The sequence below is a fragment of the Saimiri boliviensis genome, chromosome 12 (genome assembly GCF_048565385.1).
Source record: "Saimiri boliviensis isolate mSaiBol1 chromosome 12, mSaiBol1.pri, whole genome shotgun sequence".
NCBI lineage: Eukaryota > Metazoa > Chordata > Mammalia > Primates > Cebidae > Saimiri > Saimiri boliviensis.
Genome location: NC_133460.1, coordinates 77821473 through 77842632, shown reverse-complemented (window position 1 = coordinate 77842632; position 21160 = coordinate 77821473). Strand labels below are relative to the sequence as shown.

General features: G+C 35.4%; 1 protein-coding gene across 11 annotated transcripts in view; it reads right to left on the bottom strand.

The window, feature by feature from the left end:
- Positions 1-21160, bottom strand: part of EXOC6 (exocyst complex component 6) — a 235485-nt gene that overhangs the window by 43966 nt on the left and 170359 nt on the right. For 10 of the 11 annotated variants that reach the window (XM_074382588.1, XM_074382587.1, XM_074382586.1 and 7 more), the window contains 2 exons: positions 20043-20184; positions 3779-3852 (listed from right to left, as the gene is read on the bottom strand). In XM_074382588.1, coding sequence (XP_074238689.1) covers positions 3779-3852; positions 20043-20184 — 216 coding nt within the window. Of the gene's footprint in view, positions 1-3775; positions 3853-5626; positions 20185-21160 lie in introns of those variants that run through there. The other variant, XR_012512897.1, reaches the window with a different exon arrangement.

Sequence of the window (21160 nt, the reverse complement as noted above, 5' to 3'; positions counted from 1 at the left end):
CATTTGAGCCCATGAGTTCAAGACCAGCCTAGGCAACATAGTGAAACCCCATCTTTACCAAAAATACAAAAATTAGCCAGTCTCATAACCTGGTCTCAAAATAAATAAATAAATAAATAAATAAATAAATAAATAAATAAATAAATAAATAGATTAACATTTAAAAATAAAATAATTTAAAAAATCACTTTTAGTCCATCATCAGTTGAATTCCATGAAATTCTTGTTTTGCTTGATGTTGGGTTAGCAATCTTTATGAATGTATCAGCCTTTTAATTAGTCTTGGAATTTTTTTACCTAGCTCAATAGCATGATTCCCAAAGTTACTAGTCACCTGTACTTAAGAGCATTTGTCCAGGTCTTTTTTTTTTTTTTAATATTTTTATTTTTATTGTGAAAAATTTCAAACATACATGAAAGCAAATAGCACAATAAACCCATCATCCTCACCTCCCAGATTCAGCTACTATCAATAATTTTTCTTTGTTAAAGTATTTTAAAACAAACCACAGAATACATTTCCCTGCTTTCTCCCATTGATTTGTCTGAACTGGGATCAAAACAAGTCACACGCATTATATTTGGGTTTTATGGCTCTTAAATATCTGGTTTAAAAAAAAAGTTCCTTTTTAAGATTTAAGAGGCAAACACTATCTGAAATACAAAGAAGGAATTGTGAGGACAGTATGCCAGGAATCATATTTTGGTGAGGGTAGGAGCATGCATGAGGAAAACAATGAATGGAAAAAGACCACTAGGGAATAAAACAGAATGCCAATAATGATGTGTTTGGGTAGTAAGACTGAGTAATTTTTTTCTACTTTTTTGTATATTCAAATGTATTTTGAAAACATGTGTAACTTACATATATATGTACTTACTTCATTTTACCTATAATGTTTTATTATGCCTCTAGTAAAGCATTTTAAAAACATATTCACCGTGTCATTATTATCCTTTTAGAAATAATTTAATACCAAATATCTAATATCCATATTTCCCTGTTTATCTCAAATCTGCCCCCTCCCATTTTTTTTACAACTGGTTTGCTCAAATTAAGATGTAAACATGGTCTGTACACTGCTGTTTGGTGATGAGGTCTTATTTAATCTTTACATGTAGGGGAGTATGATTTATATCAAAGATGGTGAGTGATGATCTGCATAAAGAATATATTTCTTTTAAAAATTTATTTATTTATTTATTTTTAATTCAATAGATTTTGAGGTAAAAGTGGTTTTCGGTTACATAGATGAATCGTATGGTGGTGAAGTCTGAAATTTTAGCGTATTCATCATCCAAGCAGTATACATTGTATGCAATATGCAGTTTTTTTAATCTCTCTCCCCTTCTCCCCCCTTCCCCTTTTGAGTCTCCAGAGTCCATTATATAACTCTGTATGCCTCTGCCTACTGTCAGGGTGTTTTCCATAAATTTTCTTAAAAAAGAAACACATTTTGGACTGTAGCCAATTGTAAACTGTTTTTGGAGGAGAATCAAAGAAAAACAATTAATATTCTGTAGATGACCAAAGACAGAATAGCCATGGTGAAATACACCAACTGACAAAGGAATTTTGTTATTTTTCTGGCATATAATAATTTAACATAATTATGACTAATAACAAATATCAAGACATCAGAATTTCAGGAGTCCAATATAATTTTGGAACACATGAATAAGATATTTGTATAAATATAATTCAAAGAAAGTTAAATACCATTTCTTATTTCATGTTTCTCATATAATTTTCATATATCAAATAAACCTAATATATCTCTCTTGAACTTCCAGGGACCCTTTCTGGAATAGCCAAAAGTCTGAGTTCAAAAAGACAATTTTAGAATTTGAAATTTGGGGAAGTATGTCAAATATCAAAGTTTAAAACACTTGATTAAAATACAATCACAGGTGGTTGGTTGCTATGGCTTATCCCTGTAATCCCAGCACTTTGGGAAGCCAAGGCAGACAGATCACTTGAGGCTCGGAGTTCGAGACCAGCCTGGCCAACATGAGAAAACCTCATCTCCACTAAAAATAAAAAAATAAAAAAATTGCCTGCGCACGGTGATGTGCACCTATAGTCCCAGCTACTAGGGAGGCTAAAGCAGCAGAATCACTTAAACCCTGGAGGTGGAAGTTGCAATGAGCCAAGACTGTGCCACTGCACTCTCGCCTGGGCAACAGAGTGAAACTCTGTCTCATAAATAAATAAACAAATAAATAAACACGGAATCACAGGTGACTGTAAAATAATAATCATTTACTTAGCCAGTGATAATTTAAATATTTCAAAAAGCAAAATTTTTAAATTATTTGATAAAGAGAAGGCAGTTTTCTAAATAAATGACTAATAGAGACCACTGTCTTCATTTTCTACTATCTTTCCCAACTCAGCAAGGTTAATCATCGAGATCTAGGTCATCTATAACAGTGTTCCTTGTTTGACATAATATCTGAGCACTGATTGCAAACAGAAGTAAATATGAATATATTGTATATGTACCATACTTTACAGACATAATTTGGAGACAAGAATGGCTTTTTCAGTCTCCTTCTAAACCTGACTTGAAGATATACCAATTACTTCCACATGACTGATTGTCTTATAAAGATTCCTAACCAGTATATGTTTTACTTCTCTAAAGCATTTTTAAGCTCTATCAGGATAAAACTATTTCTCATATTACTTTTATATTTATTTCAACCACATCTTTCCTCTGCAAATAATGAATATATAATAGACAATAAGTATTTATGGAACACTAGGTTGGAATCATCTATATTCTCAAACATTTATTGAAATCAGAGTTTTGTAACTGCTCAAACTGGTCCTGCACTGAACATCACTGTGGTAGACAGTATTCACACCAATAATGAAGCCTCATCTCTATCCCTGAAGGGAATGGGAACCATTAATAGACTGATAGCCACAGTGGCTTTGTTTTAATTCAATCTCCATATGGTTCTTCCTGCAAAGGCCACAGTCACTCCTACTGTCCATTCTAGCACTCCTGAGACCTCTAACTTGGATCCTCCTTTCCTGTTACGACTCCCTTCCCCCAGCTTTATCAAACTACTCAATCCTAGGACTTAAAAAAAAAAAAAAAAGGAGGAAAGAGAAAAGAGGAGGAAAAGAATAAAAAAATGGAGAGGTGGAAAAAGAGAAGAAAATAAATAAAATGACAATAGGGATGTCAGAGTAGTAAAATTAATAGATATTTTAAATGATCATATTTGTTACTAGACTTAAGCATATTATGACCAGAAAAGAATTATGCAAATGTCTCATCACATTTTTAAAACTTATTTTATTCTTTCTGGGACCAAGAGAAAATTATAAAAATAGCATTCTTTACCAATGAAAAAATTTTATGCAAGGGGTTACTTTCTAGGTTGTAATAATTTACATTTAACTTGGGTCCTGACATTAATGTTAATACCACCAATTTTCACATATAACCATGAAATTATTAAGAAATAACTGAATATCAAGTGTCATTAAACCAAACTACAAAGTTACAGTTTAGTAATGTGCTTAGCAGGTAATGACTATTAAATAAATAAAATATTCACTGATAAGAATGCTCCATGAAGTTGAGGTACTGAATGCATTATGGGTTCAAAGAGAAGTGCCAAATACATAGTTATCAAGGAAGCATTTTTCTTCAGATAGGTTGTTTCAAGGCAAACGGGCATTCCTGTAGCATTAACAAGAAAGTAGGGGGAGGGCAAGAGGTAGAAGGCAACAAATGAGAAGTACATTATTACATCTTACTTGTCTGAGGTCAATGAATGCTAGCTGCAGGGTATCCCCCTGGAATCCTGGCACAGGCTCAGAGCTGGCAAACACTATTAAAAGAAGAAAAAAAGAAAAATAAGATTGCAAAATATATAAGAGTTTAACTGCTAAATTAATTTCTACTCATTATAAATGCATTATAATATTTACACATAATCATTTCAAATGAGGATTATTTATAACCTTCAATTTCCACTACTGAGAAAGTTCTCCACATCCATGACCTCAAGTATTTTGATAATTTTAAATTTCTAATATGCCATTTAATCACTGTAATCCTTAATCACAATAAATTTAGAAGAGTTATCTTACATAAAATTTAAGAGTAGTAGCATACTTCAAACAAGTTAAGTTTTCTGACTCTTTTTAGCCTTATGTGAATGATTGTAGAAGTATTTAAAATGATACCAATTCCATGGCTGTCAACACATTTTGAAACATTTGCTTTGTTACAGAATATGTGCTAGTAAAAAATGCCACCTCTAGCTACAGCAATAAAAGGCAAACACCAAGGTAAGAAGTCAACTTTACATGCAGACAATAGCTAAAATGTTCTAAGCGGAAAAATCAGGATGATGAAGGAATGTCTGTTCATGTCTTTTAATAATTTTTTTATAAAGGATTCATGCCTCAACTAAAAAATCAACAAGAATTTTAAAAATTTCCAGATTCCTTCAATAATCATTTGTGGCTTAACATTCTTGATACTACCAACATAGCTTATTTAATTAAACTAAAGACAATTGCAGTATTAGTTATTTTAAAGACTTAAAAGACTTGGCTCATAAAAAAGACCCTGTCATTTTACATGCAAGCTTCTCTGGTAAGAATGCCTGTAATCATTTTCCCACCCAAATAATATTCTAATTTTCTTTCTTTTTTTTTTTAAAGATGGATCTCAATCTGTCACCCAGGCTGCAGTGGCATGATTATAACTCACTGCAACCTCAAACTCCTGGGCTCAAGCAATGAGCCTCCCAAGTAGCTAGGATTATAGGCATGTACCTCCCCCAACCTGGCTAATTTTTTTTTTTTTTTTTTTTTTTTAGTGGTAGATAGGGAGGATGTTGCTACATGGCACAGGCTGGGCTCGAACTCCTAGCCTCAAGCAATACCCCGGTCTTGGCTCCCAAAAGCTGGATATTTTAATTTTCTTAGAGAACATTATAGATGTTTTATTTGTGAATTTATCTGAGCCAGAATTTTGCAAGCTATTTAAAATTTCAGCCTATATAGTTCTTGGAATAACAAAAGTAATTCTTAAGTCTAGTGTATTCTGTGTGAAGCATAGTTTAGAAAGGCTCAAAATCAACAATTAAAAACAATAAATATAGAAAACTTGCACAGCGTAATTTATCTGGCATCTCTGGGGAATGGGAAGTTCAAAATAAGTTTCTGTTGCTGCTGTATAATTTTTGCTTTAAGTATCAGAAATTTTTTTAATCTTAAGCATTTTTTACAAAATTCTAAAAGGTACATAATTCTCTGGGTCACCATTAAGAATACATTTTTTTCTATAAAGTAAAATTCCCAGGGGCCGGTTTTTTTTGTTGTTGTTCTATTAAAAAGCTGTGCTATTTGAGTTCTTGTGTCTAGCTTTTCTAATTTTCCTGCCTTCTTCCTGGTAGTTTTAACATGAATTCTTATTCCCTGCTTTCTCCCTCATCTCACTTATTAATGTTATTTTTACTCTTCTTGAGCAGGTAAGCCAGCTAATCAATTACTGGAATTGTGTCTAAAGTAACAGTAAATACAACCTAGGCAAGGGACTTTCCTACTAGTAAAGTTAATAGGATTTATATACATACATTTGAGCATATGTACCTTTTGAGAATGAGTAACCTTTTGGTTACTCAGAGATGGGCCACTTTTCCCACTTTGTTCTTGGTTCTCTGCTAGGTACCAAGTAGTTATGGTCATCAGATAAGTGACTAAATTCGCCATTCTCAGACCCCTTCTTTCTAGAAAACCAAGATGTAGTGACCAAATCTAGCCATGCTTTTTAATATTTAGTACAATTTATTCATATCGCATTTTTTATACAATGAAAAGTGATATGCTTTCATACAGTGGTATCGCCATTACCCTCTACTATGCCCTAGGTAACTGAGTTGTCCTTCTCTAGTACCATTACCTTTTAATTGAAAAATGATAAACAAAATTATAATACCTTTTATATTACACTATAAAATATATTATTTTATGTTAGCCTTTTATATTATAATCATAAAAGGTGTTAAAAGTAAAAGTGTTTTCTAACTTAAAAAAATATTTTTCTTGGCTGGGCATGGTGGCTCGTGACTATAACCCTAGCATTTTGGGAAGTCAAAGCTGGAGGACTGCTTGAAGCCAGGAGTTTAAGACCAGCCTGGGCAACATAGCAAGACCCCATCTCTATAAAAAGAATTTAAAATTAGCCAGGCACGGTGGCATGCACCTGTAGTAGTTCCACCTACTAGGGAGGCTGAGGCAGGAGGATCACTTGAGCCCAGGAGGTTGAGGCTGCAGTGAGCCACGATCGTACCAATGCACAACAGCCTGGGTAACAAAGCAAGATCTTGTATTAAAAAAAAAGCAACTTAAGACCATCCAGCATTTTATTGGCCTTTTTTTGGCCACAGTCTTAGGCTACTGTCTGTAACTGTTTACCATAAATCCCTAGTGGTTCTTAACCAAGGCTGTAAATGCTACCTTAGCTTCTACTATCACTGTGGACAGATACACATATACTCATAAATAAAGACTTCCTATGATGCAGGGAGACTCATTTTATCAGGCACAAAAACAAACTCAATTTCAATTAGACATATAGTTATTATCTACTTAATCACTCAGATTTCCTACATTAAAAATAATCTTAAAATAATTTTTCTTCTCCCTAGGTTCCTGTTTAAGATACTATAGTTTAAGCCCCAATGGCTTGGCAGTAAACCAAAGAGCTCAGTGTCAAAATTAATGGTACCATAAATGTATATATTAAAGTTTACTAAGCACTTTTTCACACACCATCTACTGTGAGCATTACAATAACTTATTTTAGTAAATAGGGCATGCAGATGATGGATCATAAAATCTTGCAACTGAAAGAGACAACCCTTTTGAAACATGCCCAACAGTCCCCTAAAGACTCAGTTTAAAAGTTGCCAAGTCCTTCAGTGTGTGTGTGTGTGTGTGTGTGTGTGTGTGTGTGTGTGTGTTTTAGATGGAGTCTTGCTCTGTCACCCAGGCTGGAGTGCAGTGGCACAATCTTGGTTCATTGCAACCTCCTCCTCACAGGTTCAAGCAATTCTCATGCCTCAGCCTCCCAAGTAGCTAGGATTACAGACATGTGCCACCACACTTGGCTAATTTTTGTATTTTTAGTAGAGACAGGGTTTCGCCATGTTGGTCAGGCTGGTCTCAAACTTCTGTCTTCAAGTGATCCACCTGCCTCGGCTTCCAAAAATGCTGGGATTACAGGTGTGAGCAACCTCGCCTGGCTGAGTCCTTCATTTATAGGGTAGAAAAATTAAAAGGGAAGTGACTTCCTCAGGGTTAGATAACAAATTCAGGTTTCATGGCATTTACTCCATTAATCCAGAATCTGATTCAGTATTCAGTCTCTCATCTTTTATCACATCTCTCATAAAAATCTAACCAATATGGAAGTGAAATTCACTAGATTATAACAGTCAGGGCTTTTTCTCAAATTTGTTTAAGGGGTGGTAAGACAATTTTGTGACCTGATAATCATCTGGCACAGAGGATATTTGTAATGATATAGCTTCATATTTGTCCCTTTATTTCTTTAAAACTCAAATGCAGCCAATCCTGTTGTTTATACTTACCAAAATATCAGTGTGAATTTGTTTCTATCTTAGTACAAACTATCATCATTTCTTGCTTGGGTTACTTAAACACACCCCTATCTGATCTCACTGCTTCTGGTGCAACCTCTCCATCCACTTCTTCCAGTAGGATTTATGTAGATGTGATTTGTGCCACTTCACAGCTTAACATCTTTCAATAGTTCCCCATCATCTCAAAATAAAACAAAGCTAAGGTCCTTTGCAATCTAGCCTTTGTCCATCCGCCAGCCTCATCTCATCATTTCCATAGGGGCACCGTAATTTCTATACCACAACAAACTACCTGTACTTCTGTGCATATACCACTCTCTTTCCATGATGCTTTGATCCCTCTGCCTAGAGCATCCTTCCTCTTCTTATTTTCCATCTGGGTAAACTCTTACTTATTCTTCAATCATCATCTTCCTTGGGAAGACTTCTATTATCCCTGCAAGTTGGGTTATGTCCCTCTTCTGTGTTCTCACTGCGACTTCCTCTGCACAGCCTAACTTCAGCACTCACTCTGCTGCCTTGTAACTGTTTATCTGCCTGGGTCTTCCCACCAAACTATGAACTCCCTGAAAGTAGGGACAGTACTTTCACTTCTACATTCTTATCACCTAGCACAATACCTGACTCATAACGATTATTCAATGAAAATTTCTTAAATGAGTGAAGAGAAACTGAAGAAACCATAAATAAGTAAATTCTAAGGGGATACCATCCAGTATTGGATACTGATGTATTATCCAGCTTATTGATTAGATTTAGAATGATGCTGTCCAGTAGAACATTCTGCAATAATGAAATGTAATATCCATACTAAACAGAATTTTGGGTTTTCCTTATTTTAGTTAACTATGAGACAGGGTCTCATTCTGTCACTCAGACAAGAGTGCTATGGTGCCATCACAACTCACTGCACCCTCCCTCAACCTCCTGGGCTCAAGTGATCCTCCCGTCTCAGCCTCCTGAGTAGCTGGGACTACAGGTGCCACCATGCCTGCCTAATTTTTTTATTTTTTGTAGAGACAGGGGGACTATGTTGCCTAGGCCAGTCTCAATCTCCTGGCCTCAAGTGATCCTCCCACCTTAGTCTCTCAAAGTGCCGAAGTGCTGAGATTACAGGTGTAAGGCACTGCCTCCAGCTTACTTAATTTAAATTTACTATCCATATGTATTTATTGGACAATGCAAATCAAGAACATAACTATGCACACTTGGTACATTTATATCAAACTAAATGTATTTATATAAAAGTAATTAAGGGTGGGTGAGAATACTCCTAATACTTTCTTCAACAAAATCATGAGCTCTTCCACTAAACAAGACTCTTCTGGGAAGTAGTTACATACACCATGCCTACCACATAGGCAATAGTCAATAAATGTGTATTGAATGAATACATAGTAATACGAATCATTTCTGCTAATATTGTCTATGGCCCCAATAATTCATGGAATCAATTTCAATCTTTTAAATTTTTAAAGAATTGATGACTAATTTTTGAAATCTCTTGAAGTACTGTTGTCAAATTACCTTTTGGCTCATCCAGATTCTCTGTATATAATTTGTCATATTCTGGGGACTGCTAATTCTCCTCCGTTGGACCATCTTCTTTCTTTTTTTTTTTTTTTTTTTTTTTGAGACAGAGTCTTGCTCTTTTGCCAGACTGGAGTACAGTGATGCAATCTCGGCTTACTGCAACCTCCGCCTCCCAGGTTCAAGTGATCCTCCTGCCTCAGCCTCCTCAGTAGCTGGGACTACAGGCACGTGCCACCATGCCCAGCTAATTTTTTGTACTTTTAGTAGAGACAGGGTTTCATCATGTTGGCCAGGATGGTCTCGATCTCTTGACCTTGTGATCTGCCCGCCTCAGCCTCCTAAAGTGCTGGGATTACAGGCGTGAGCTACCGCGCCTGGCCCCCTTGGACTATCTTTAAAAGTTTAAAAACAATAATGCTCACTTCCCCCCCTATTATGGTGTCTTTGTTTTTGTTATTTAGCCATGCCTTTAAGGGGTATTTTTAAAAACACACATTAATCCTGGTTTCGCAGTAAGATATATAAAAATCATTTCCAGACTTTATAAAGTTTTCTTCAAGAGATTCCAAATCTTTGTTTTTTTTCTCTTAATGCCTCCAATTTGATTATTTCCTTTTTAGTAAACAACTTCAGCATATTCATTTTCTCTTATTTTGTGCAGTAATAATAAATCATTTCAAGTTTTCTGTTTTCTTTTGAGATGAGTCTTGCTCTGTTGCCCAGGCTAGAGTACAATGGCATGATCTTGGCTAACTGCAACCTCCACTTCCCATATTCAAGCGATTCTCCTGCCTTAGTCTCCCGAGTAGCTGGGATTACAGGCATGTGCCACCAGGCCCCGTTAATTTTGTAGTTTTAGTAGAGACAGGGTTTCACCATGTTGGCCAGACTGGTCTCAAACTCCTGACCTCAGGTGATTTGCCCACCTCGGTCTCCCAAAGTGCTGGGATTACAGGTGTGAGTCACTGCAACCGGCCTGATTCCAAGTTTTCAAATACTCTAAGTAAAGATTAGAGAAGGAGGTGTCTGATATTATTTAAAATGTATAACAACAGAGTAAAACTCTACTATATCAGCCTAACTTGGAAGACTAGTTTGAATCACTTTACATGAAGGTGGAAACAAAAAATAATGAATGCAGTCTAAGCTGTGATCATAACAAAAGTATCTTCCAAATTGGCAATCTATGAAGTTTTAAGAGAACAAAGAATATCTGCAAGCAAAACATGAGTTATTTGTATATATAACAAAAAATTTTTTTAAGTAGGAAAACATGCTCTTCCCCTCAGGATCTAGACAAAATGTAAAGGGTTTGGTACAGGGGGAGAAGGAAGATTGCCAAGATGTCAGGCCTAAGTATTTATCCCAACTGGAAAATATAAAACCTACTCAGAAATTAAACTCAGAAGGAATTAAACTCAGATGTCCTTGAAAAATCTTATTCTAGGCAGACAGTTATCTTTACCATAAGGTAGAGAATGTGGATTGTTTATAATGTAAATACAGAAGACATCCATACAGGTAGGTAGAACTGTCTGGAGGTAAGGGAGGAGGAAGAAAAAGGGCCCATGGAGTCCTAAGAGTGAATACACCAAAAGCTTGACCAAAGATTGAAAGGCAGGGTGAGGAGACTAGGCTAAAGTTTCAAGACCTTGCTTGCAGAAGACCACACAGGTGCATATAAAATGGAGTAATTCTGTAACTAAATAAATGGCTGAATATGAATGCCAATATTCATTCTATCTGAAGATACTTCTTGTAACTCCATTTCTATCTAGATCTGAAGATTAAAGTAGCTAGTAAGAACTCAAGTTTTGTTTAACAAACTTTGTTACTAGGCAAAGTATCCCATGTGGACCAGATGTGTCATTAGAAGGAATGACTAAGAGCACCACCTAGTGGTTTTTTTGGTGGGGAAGAACTTAATGCCTGGGAATCAGGAGAGATAGGATTCTTGGCTTTTAGATTTCTTATTCCGCAACAGTGGAATGCAAACCTCTAGGACCAACTGTTGCTCTACCTTCATCGCCTCATTTTTATGTAAAGTAGTCCATTTCTTGGAATTAAACCTGGGCAAAGTATCCTCAATCAGACATCTTAGCTATCAAATTGAGGTATCCAAACAGTGTAACAGCATCCACCCTACTTTTTTAAAAAGCACTGAAATAGTCTTCTCTTACCATCTAAATGATTTTGCCTTAATACTTTTATTATGAGGCACAGGCCTTTGTCAAGGCTAGAATTAGAGGTCATGGCGGCTAAAAAACTCTCAACAGCCTTCTTCTTCTTCTTTTTTTTTTTTTTTTTTTTGGTTAAGATTTCTTCTTTTTCTTTGTTTTGTTTTTGAGACAGGGTCTCCCTCTGTTACCCAGGCTGGAGTACAGTGGCATGATCATGGCTCACTGCAGCCTTGACCTTCTACTTCCTGGCTCAAGCAATCTTCCCTCCTCAGCCTCCTGAATAGCTGGAATTACATGTGTGCACCACCACGTCTGGCTAATTTTTTATTGTTTGCAGAGATGAAGTCTCCTTATTTTGTCCAGGCTGGTTCTCAAATCCCTGGGCCCAAGTGACTCTCCAGTCTTGGCCTCTCAAAGTGTTGGGATTACAGATATGAGCCACTGTGCCCAGCAGGTTAAGTTTTTATCCAAAAATGAAGAAACACCAAGGCTTTCACATTTAGAAACTTACCCTACTCCTCAATAACTCACCATTGAAATAGGTGTCAGCACTCTCTAATCTGGGGTTATTATAATGCCTTTTCCAACACCTTCAGGTTTCAGATATTAAATTCTTAGGAGATGATCACCTAATTTAGATATTTGGGTAGAATGAATAAAAAAGTATATTCTAGACCTACTCTGGATACTTCAAATATAGAAGAGGATCTTTCTGATTGCCTGATGCTTTGGAAACAGTCTGTACTTGGTTAGTGATTTGAAGAATTGCTGAGACATCTTTATAAGAACTTGTTTAGAGGACATATTAATCTTTTCTTCTCTTTGGTTATATCTATAAGGTAGCTATAATGGAACCCAATATATGATGAGTATTTAATAAATATAAAACAAAGTACATATACTGATTTAGAACATCATTCTCATACCTTGGCAAATGCTCCTCCAAATAAGACAACATTTATCTTGAACTTACACAAAATGTATACTAAGATCAAAGGTTCAATGTGGCCTTCAGAGAGAGCTATTTTTGCAATTCCCAAGTATGTATTCCTGGGTATATTCCTGTCTCCAAACATGCAGTTATCCTAGTATTACGGTTATGGTCAAATTAACCAAAAGTTAACTCTACATTCATACATAGATCCTACCTAGTATTCTCATACCATATACTTTTACAAAGTTTAACAATTTATAGTTATATTTATTAGTAAAGTTATTTAATGACTGTTTCCCCACTGGACTTAAACTCCAAGAGGGTATAGACCTTTTCTGTGTTGCTTGCCACTGTATCCCCTCAATGCTATGCATATAAGAGATAAGAAAAAATTAATATATGACTTCAAAGCCCCACATTCTTCAATGTCTTAACATTTTACTGCCTTTGAATCTTAGCACCAGGACATTATCTTGAAAAAATTATCAATTCTAAATTCCATATGTTAAAGGAAAAATTTAGGCCTCTTGATGGTTGAATGATTTGTCCAAGTCAACTTGCTCAAATTAGAGGCAGTGCCAGAACTGGAACCAAGGTCTCAACTTCCTGTCATGTGCTCAGACCATCTTAAGACTAATCTGAAAGCACTAAAAAAAGTTTTATAAAAGTCCATATAATTCTATATTCCTGAACTTAGACATTGTATCCACTTTGATCAAGTAGAGGTTAAAAATGTAGAAAAATAGAAAAAGATCCAAAAAAAATTTTTTAAAGGGGGGTGAAAATATCCTACAAGGAAACATTTTAAAAAATAACTGCTTGGCTCAGAACAGATAAAAGGTCATTCTTCAGTCCTGAAAGATGTGAAGAATTTTTATGAAAGAAATAATGATCAGTTTTGTTTAGATCAAGGAGTTAAATGGTCTTGAGTTGAAATACAGCAATGTCAGCTGGTCTTAATTTTCTGACAACAAAGGTAGAACTCTAAAAGAAACCAGTGTTGATTACAGAGAGTTCCCGATTTGTTACTTTGTTCATGTATTCAATAAACAAATATCTGTAGACCTTTTATTATGAGCATAGCACTCTGTAAGGTACCTGCAATTTCAAATCTTCTATATTGAATTTAATTAAACTATCTATCCTGGATGGTTAAATCACATCAAATTGTACCTTTACTCATTCACTCTTTTTATGTATTCTCTCCTCCGAAACGTCTGAAATCCATACTCTTCATTCCCACTGGCCAAGGTTAAGTTCTTTTTATAGTTCACATGAAAAAGTTCAACAGTCTTTTAATAGGTCTTCCTGATTTCAGTCTCTCCCTCATTCCAGTACAAGTTTCCATATGACACTAGAGTTAACATTTTATGACATAGATGTCATTGTGTCATGGTCCTAATTTAAAAGCTCCGTTTTGTACTCTATCCACAAATGATTATTTGAAGATTCCCTAAACATTCTCTCATCATAGTGCTTTTGCCTATCTCATTCCCTCTATTCAGAATACCTCTCCCTGCTTTTGGTGAAATCTTATCCATCCCTTAAGAACCAGCTCAAATTTTACTTCTGTTATTGTCAATTGTCTCAATCCCGTGGCATATAGAATTAATTGCTCCCTCTCTACACATAAAACATATTCTATAAATAATTATGCTCCATTACAGTTATGTATCTGTCTCCTACCTGGCCAGACTATGAAATCTTTGAAGTTTGATTTATCTTTGATTTCCTAGTATATAACAAGCATGTAATAGGTTCTCATTAAACATATAATAGGTTCCCATTAAACATTTGCACAAATGAAACTTCTTATAGAGAAGTTGACTTAACATGGGGAAAACTTCTGTTTCATAATTACAGACTGAAATTTTAGCTCAAGCTTATCTACCTCACAGGTATGTGTGTCACTCGTCACACGGAATACCAAAAAAAAGAGCAACAACATATTTTTTCAAACAAGTAAGCACACAGATGGGTAAGTGATAATTCTTCTTCATCATCAGAAAAATAAAACGAACAAAAACAAAAAGCATATGGCTGAATGATGGTATAGAATAGTTTGTCAGCAACTGAATTACTTCCAGCTTTCCACCTCCCCCACTAGATCTAGATGTGCTATTTGATTCTACCTGCAGATTGACATTTTGAGGGCCAGGAAATACACATATGATGTTTTTTACAGAGTAACAAGAATGGGAAAATAAACATTTTTGCATTCTGATTAAATCAAATAAAAGGAAAATCTAGCACAGAAAAAAGGTCATTGTTGATGCTTACATTTCAATCTTATAACTGAAACTCACTTCCTATTGCTTAAATTTTATGATTTAAGCACCTTTTCTGAGTTGCCCAGCATCTTTGGTGGCTCATGATTTCCAGTCCTGATCCCTGCTACCAGACTTCCATGGGCTATGGATCTCTTGCAAGCATATCACAAACTAGTGGGATTTTATGTTCATCCTGAGAACCAATCACAGGCTATTAAGTAAAATTTCTGAGAGTTTTGAAGAGAAAGTTATCACTATGAGTCAATATGGATTTATGACGAATCTGAGTAATGCCATTTTCTTCTTTGAAAGGGCCATTAGACTGCTCTAAGGAAAATTCAATGGTCATTATTAACTCTTTATGCTAGCACGGCTTCTGACAAAAACTGCTGACAACATGGAGCAAAATGCCAAACTATGAGTTAGATTCAACAGGGGATTAGCAACTGGCTGAAAAATCTTACGATGCCTGTAAAATTCTGAATAATTGACCTAAACAGATATGAAGGAGAGGTCCATCTAATACCGTGATTCTCAAACTTTATCATGCAACAGAATCAACTGGAGAGCCTATTCAAGCAAACTGCTGTGCCCCATCCCCAGAATTCCCAATTTAGCAGGTGGAACCCAAGAATTTGCATTTCTAACAATTTCCCAGGTGATGATATTGCTGCTCATTTGGGGACCATGTACTGTACTTTTGATGAGGTACTGTATTTCAGGATATTGATGTTCTGTATCTAAGGACCTGAATAACAGGTTTTGTTCAATATTTTGCTAATGACTTTGTCAAATATGTAGAAAGAATGACTATAAATCCACAGATACTAACTTTTGATATAAAAAGATCTCAATAGGCTAGTTATAGAACACATCTCAAAATTTATTAGGGATAATCTTAAAATCCTAAAACAAAACCAACCATACAGATATAGGATAAGAAAAACAGAGCTTAGTAATCACACACACACACAAAAGCAGGGGAGGTGGGAATACACAGAGATTACAGAATCCTGTAGCTTCAGTGATTTGGAAATATATACTAGCTACTGAAAAAGGTTTAACAGTTTGGGCTTTATTAAGGAATTATAGAATTTGAAACAATGTATTTGATAACAAAGCTACATAATTATACTTGTTCTGTACCCCTAGGTATCTCTGTATTTAATCTGGAATATCAGATATGAAAGAGAAGATAGCTAAACCAGTTCAAAGAAGATTTCTGGATCTACAACTATATCACATAAGAAGAATAAGAATAAGGAACTATTGATGTCTGGCTTTCAGAAGATTCGGAGAAATTTAAGAGCAGTTTTCATGTACCTGGCTTGTGGATAAGGATTTGTTTTTTTCCTGTGTGACCCTAAGCCAAGCTTCAGATACAGTTGTCAGGCTACTTGCTATCCACAGGTGTCCAACTAAGGAGAACAATGGGAAGGGGAAAGCTAAATCCGGCTTATGTTTTATTTGATAAGGTATGTGCCTTGGTAGGGGCCAAGTCCAGATGGGAAAATAGTAAACTTTCTCTAATTCAGATAAAAGGGGCAACTCTAGAGGGCTTTTTCCTTTTACTGAGAATATCTTTTCTAATTTGCACAAAAACACAATATAGACTGGTAATGACGCTAACCTTAAGGTAGAACTAGGTCTATTAGAGGAAATTCAGAAAGTCATTTCGGTTCAGTGTAAGAGATTGATAGAGTGATGTATTGTATGGAAATGTATTTTCTGAAGGGTAGTTAATCTTCCAAATTGGATGTTCAAGGAATGACTGGACAATTACTTGGCAGGTATTTTACAGAAAAGATTTCAAGGTGGAGGAGTGTGTGAGCATGTCTATGTTATTACCAGGTGTGTGAAGAAACTCAATGATCTTTTAGCTTCTAGTATTCCTCACCTGAACTACCTGCCTATCTTCTTATTATTATTCCAGCTCATTCCCATGGTATCCAGAACTCTTCTTCTTACAAACTTAGCAGGTGTTCTAGCCTTCCTACTACCTACCCAGATTCTTCTTCTTGTCTCCCTTTTTTCTCCTTTCCTTGCCCCAATAACCAGAAAGCATACATACTACATTAATACTGATAATAAGCTTTATAATATATATGTATTTTTTGAGACAGAGTCTCGCTCTGTCACCAGGCTGGAGTGCAGTGGCACAATCACGGCTCACTGCAACCTTTGCCTCCGTGGTTCAAGCGATTCTTCTGCCTCAGCCTCCCAAGTAGCTGGGACTACCAGTGCGTGCCACCACACCCAGATAATTTTTATATTTTTAGTAGAAATGGGGTTTTACCATGTTGGCCAGGATGGTCTCAATCTCTTGACCTCATAATCCGCCCACCTCAGCCTCCCAAAGTCCCGGGATTACAGGTGTGAGCCACAGCACCTGGCCAGCTTTGTATTTTAAAAACTACTTTCTTCTTTCTTCCAGATTTAAACAAACAAAAATACTTCAGATGAAACTTATTTTTTAAATTCTTTTAACATATTTATTAGAGAAAGTTATGTTTCATTTTTTAAATGATTCATGTATCAATCACTGAAAGTCAGAAGTTGAGGGGTGGATGGTTCTTTTATACCAGAAACAGTATGGACGACTTCTTTATCCATGCTATGCTACTTAAGTAAAAAGATGTCTTTTGGAAAAGAGAACACCAGAGATAGTGAAATAAACATGAAAAATTTTAATCGATTTTTTTTTTTTGTCCCGTGAGTACTAAATGCATGATACTAGGTTAAGAAATAATGATTAAGGTAATACATACATATTAAGAAGTAGAGCCAACGATAGGCAAAATCTTAAAGGAACCTGAGTTGTCTTCTACGGTTTGTCTTTAGAGTCCTGGTCTCTCTCTCTCCATATCCGCAGTGCCAGAACCTTGGCCCCTATCAGGCTAGGGTTTACCCCTCTTGCAAATGACCCAAGGCTTCCTTAACTAAGGTATAGCTCATACCTTTCTTGGTCTTTTCCAAGAGATTAACTCTTCAAGAAAACTGTAACAGAGTTTTAAAAGGAGCCTCTAGTAATTCTGCCCAAAGGAGTACCTGAAAATGAAAACTATCGTATGTCAGGATAGTAAGGCAAAGATTCCAGGGTGTTTGGCCCTTTCTCTCAGTATCAATAGGCTAGCCCTTCATAGAGAGGAAAGAGAATAGAGAGAAGATTTAGACAACGGAACTTGTCTAATCAAGCAGTAATTTCCATCTTTGAGCAATAAATTTAATTTAGAAAACACATCAAATGCCAACAAACGTATCTCAATCATCTAGTTATTTTTGAAGCCATACTAAAGATGTAATACATTAATCCCCTCCTACCCCTACCCGTGGGGGTATGTTCTAAGATCCCCAATCAATGCCTGAAACTGCAGAGAGTAATAAATCCAATATTGTGGTTTTTTTTCACATATATACATATATAAATACCTATGATAAAGCTTAATTTAAAAATTAGGCACAGGGCCCGGCCAACATGGTGAAACCCCATCTCTACCAAAAATACAAAAAATTAGACAGGCATGGTGGCAAGTGCCTGCAATCTCAGCTACTTAGGAGGCTGAGGCAGGAGAACTGCGGAACACAGGAGGTGGAAGTTGCAGTAAGCCAAGATCGTGCCACTGCACTCCAGACTGGGAGACAAAGCGAGACTCTTTCTCAAAAAAAAAAAAAAAAAAAAAATTAGGCACAATAAGAGATTAATAACAAAAATAATAAAATAGAACATATATGACAATATACTGTAATGAAAGTTATATGAATGTCTTTCTCACACCAAATGTCTTACTGTACTATACAGCAGGTAACAAAAATTGCAGAAAGCAAAACTGTGGATAAGAGAGACTACTATAACACAAAATGTCTTGAGCAATACTTATGTAAGATATTTATACAGAGAATGTCATACTGGAATGCTCTCATAAGAACAGTTTTTAAAGAAACTTAAGAAATCAGTTTCAAAGTATTGAGATGGGCAGATCACTTGTGGCCAGGAGTTTGAGACCATCCTGGCCAACATGGCAAAAGCCCGTCTCTACTAAAAATACAAAAATTAGCTGGGCATGGTGGCATGCACCTGTAGTCCCAGCTACTTGGGAGGCTGAGGCACAAGAATTGCTTGAACCCAGAAGGCAGAGTTTGCAGTGAGCTGGGACTGCCTGCACTCCAGCCTGGGTAACAGAGTGAGACTCTGTCTCAAAAACATAAAACATACATATGTACATACATACATACATACATATTTTTCAAATGACAGCTTTACTTTGAGAAAGAAATGTAATAAAGGTTTTGTAACTGGAGAAAATAAAAAATGCTTTCTAGGAAAAGAAAATCTTTCTCTTCCCTAGGGAAAAACCATTTTTCTTTTGCTTTCTAAATAAACATTTCTTTTTTTTAATAAATGGGTAGGTTTTTAGAAACTTTAGAGTATGTGTGCAGGTGCACAACAAATAACTGATCTTGTCCAAAGAGCCTACCTAATTATTTTCTATAATATTAATCATGTTTTTCCTAATACAATGCCTTATACACAGTGGGCACGCAAATATTTGATATCTGTTGAAAAAAATGAGTCATTTCTGCTTCAGTTACAAACTGCTGACATTTAATTTTTTAATTTCTTTCACAAAGAATACATTATTGCAAATTTTTCCCCAGACAAATATTTTATAATCCTTCCTATGCCCCACTGATTTTCAATTCATCAACTGTGGTGCCTGATAGAATTGTCAACCAGGGATTTTCATTGTTTAATCAGTGTACCACTTAGAATTGTCAACCAGGGATTTTCATTGTTTAATCAGTGTACCACTTATTTGAAAGCACTGCTTAAAAATTGCTCACATATACTCACGTCTTGTACTTAAAGAATTATAATTTGAGAGCTGATAAAACCCATATCCAAAAGCACATATAACAAGGCTAATAACCAAATAGCATATCCATTTGAAGCTGATTGACTAATGTCAACATCAGATTACAGAGTCTGCTAACCTTGTTAGTCAAACAAAATGAAGTGAAAAATGATGAAAACACTAAAGCTTGAGAAATCTATGGAAAAGAGAAACAAAAACTCATAAGCTTCATTTGGAATGCAAGGTCCTAAGGTTATTCTTCTAGCAAATATCTAAAAGCTACTTACAGGGCAGGTAAGAATGAAAGAATCATTTCATTCATTTACGACAAACCTTAGGAGAGTCCTGGAAAAAGGCAAGAATGACCAACAAAGGAATAATGGGGAAAATGAATCATCTTTTTAAATATCCCAATCTAGAATGCCACTTCAGTGCCTCTCTCTAGAGTCCCTAAATGTGAGGCAGAAATATTTTTAACTTCCTGAAAGGAAGTTAGCCATACTCCTAAGATTGCTAAAAGTTTAGCAGAACCAGGCCGCCTTCCTTCTTTCTGAATTATCCTGCTGATACAACTTTTGTCATAAGTATAAATTCCTAGCAATGCATGAGAATAAACCAATATAGTACTTACATTCACACTGTATGACATCTAAGTTAAACTGCTGAACAGCTCCCATGCTTATTTGTTTTAACTCACTGTCCAGTAGCATCTGCGTTAAGGATGTTGACAGATGCTGGCAGGCTGACATGCAAGCTGTCTGGGCAACTTTCCCCTGTTTAAAACAATCAAACCAAAAATCAAACAAATAAACAAACATAGAAATACATCATAAAGGATCAGAAAAACCATACACCTGACATTCTTTTTGTTGCTTTTGCTTGGTATGATAGTGATTACTGGTCTTCCTGTTTCTGTATTCTGAGTGGTTATGCCTTTACATCATAGGAATTAACATTAAGATTCTTAGTGTACTTGGCTTTTTCAGGATATAAATATCATTAAAGCTCTAATTGCACTAAGGAAAATTAAAATATCAGTTAAAAACTATTATTTCAGATCTCTTGAAATACTGTAAACCCTTTAAAATGCATATTAAAATAAGACATTTATGACATTAAGTCATACTGACAGAACATTTTATCCATATAATGCTCCTTAAGCTCTCTTTTACATAATTAACCAAGTCAGAGTAAAGAAAGTTAGCAGTATAATTTGCTACTATTACTATTTAAATTACAGCTAAAATTCAAAATATACTTTGAATCATAAGACTTTACTTCTAATCAGAACATTAGTCTATAGCATTGCTTCTCACTGGCAGAAAAAGAGTCTGCCTACCAATATGACTTCAAGATTATCTACAGATGTGCATTTAGCTTTAGAAATTCAGTTTTTAAATCACCTGGTAAGTTGGAAGTATGTAGTTAAATGCCTGTGGTTTTCTTTTAGTATAATATACATCATTAAAAATATTTCCTACTAAAATAATCTCCTAAAACTCTATATGAACTTTCACTGAGAGCCTAAACTGAACTGTTTTCTTTTAAAAAAAAATGACCTTTTTAAATGTTTAGCCTCTACATTACACAGCTGACTCACAAAACTACATCACTTTTAGTATAAATTATTTTTTTAAACAGGCTTTGCATTTCAACTAGAAGTTTAAAATATTATAAAAACTCTTTTAGGTAAAGTTCTCCCATGTAATACTGCTCCTAGGATGGCTACCTCCAACTGACAACTACGTG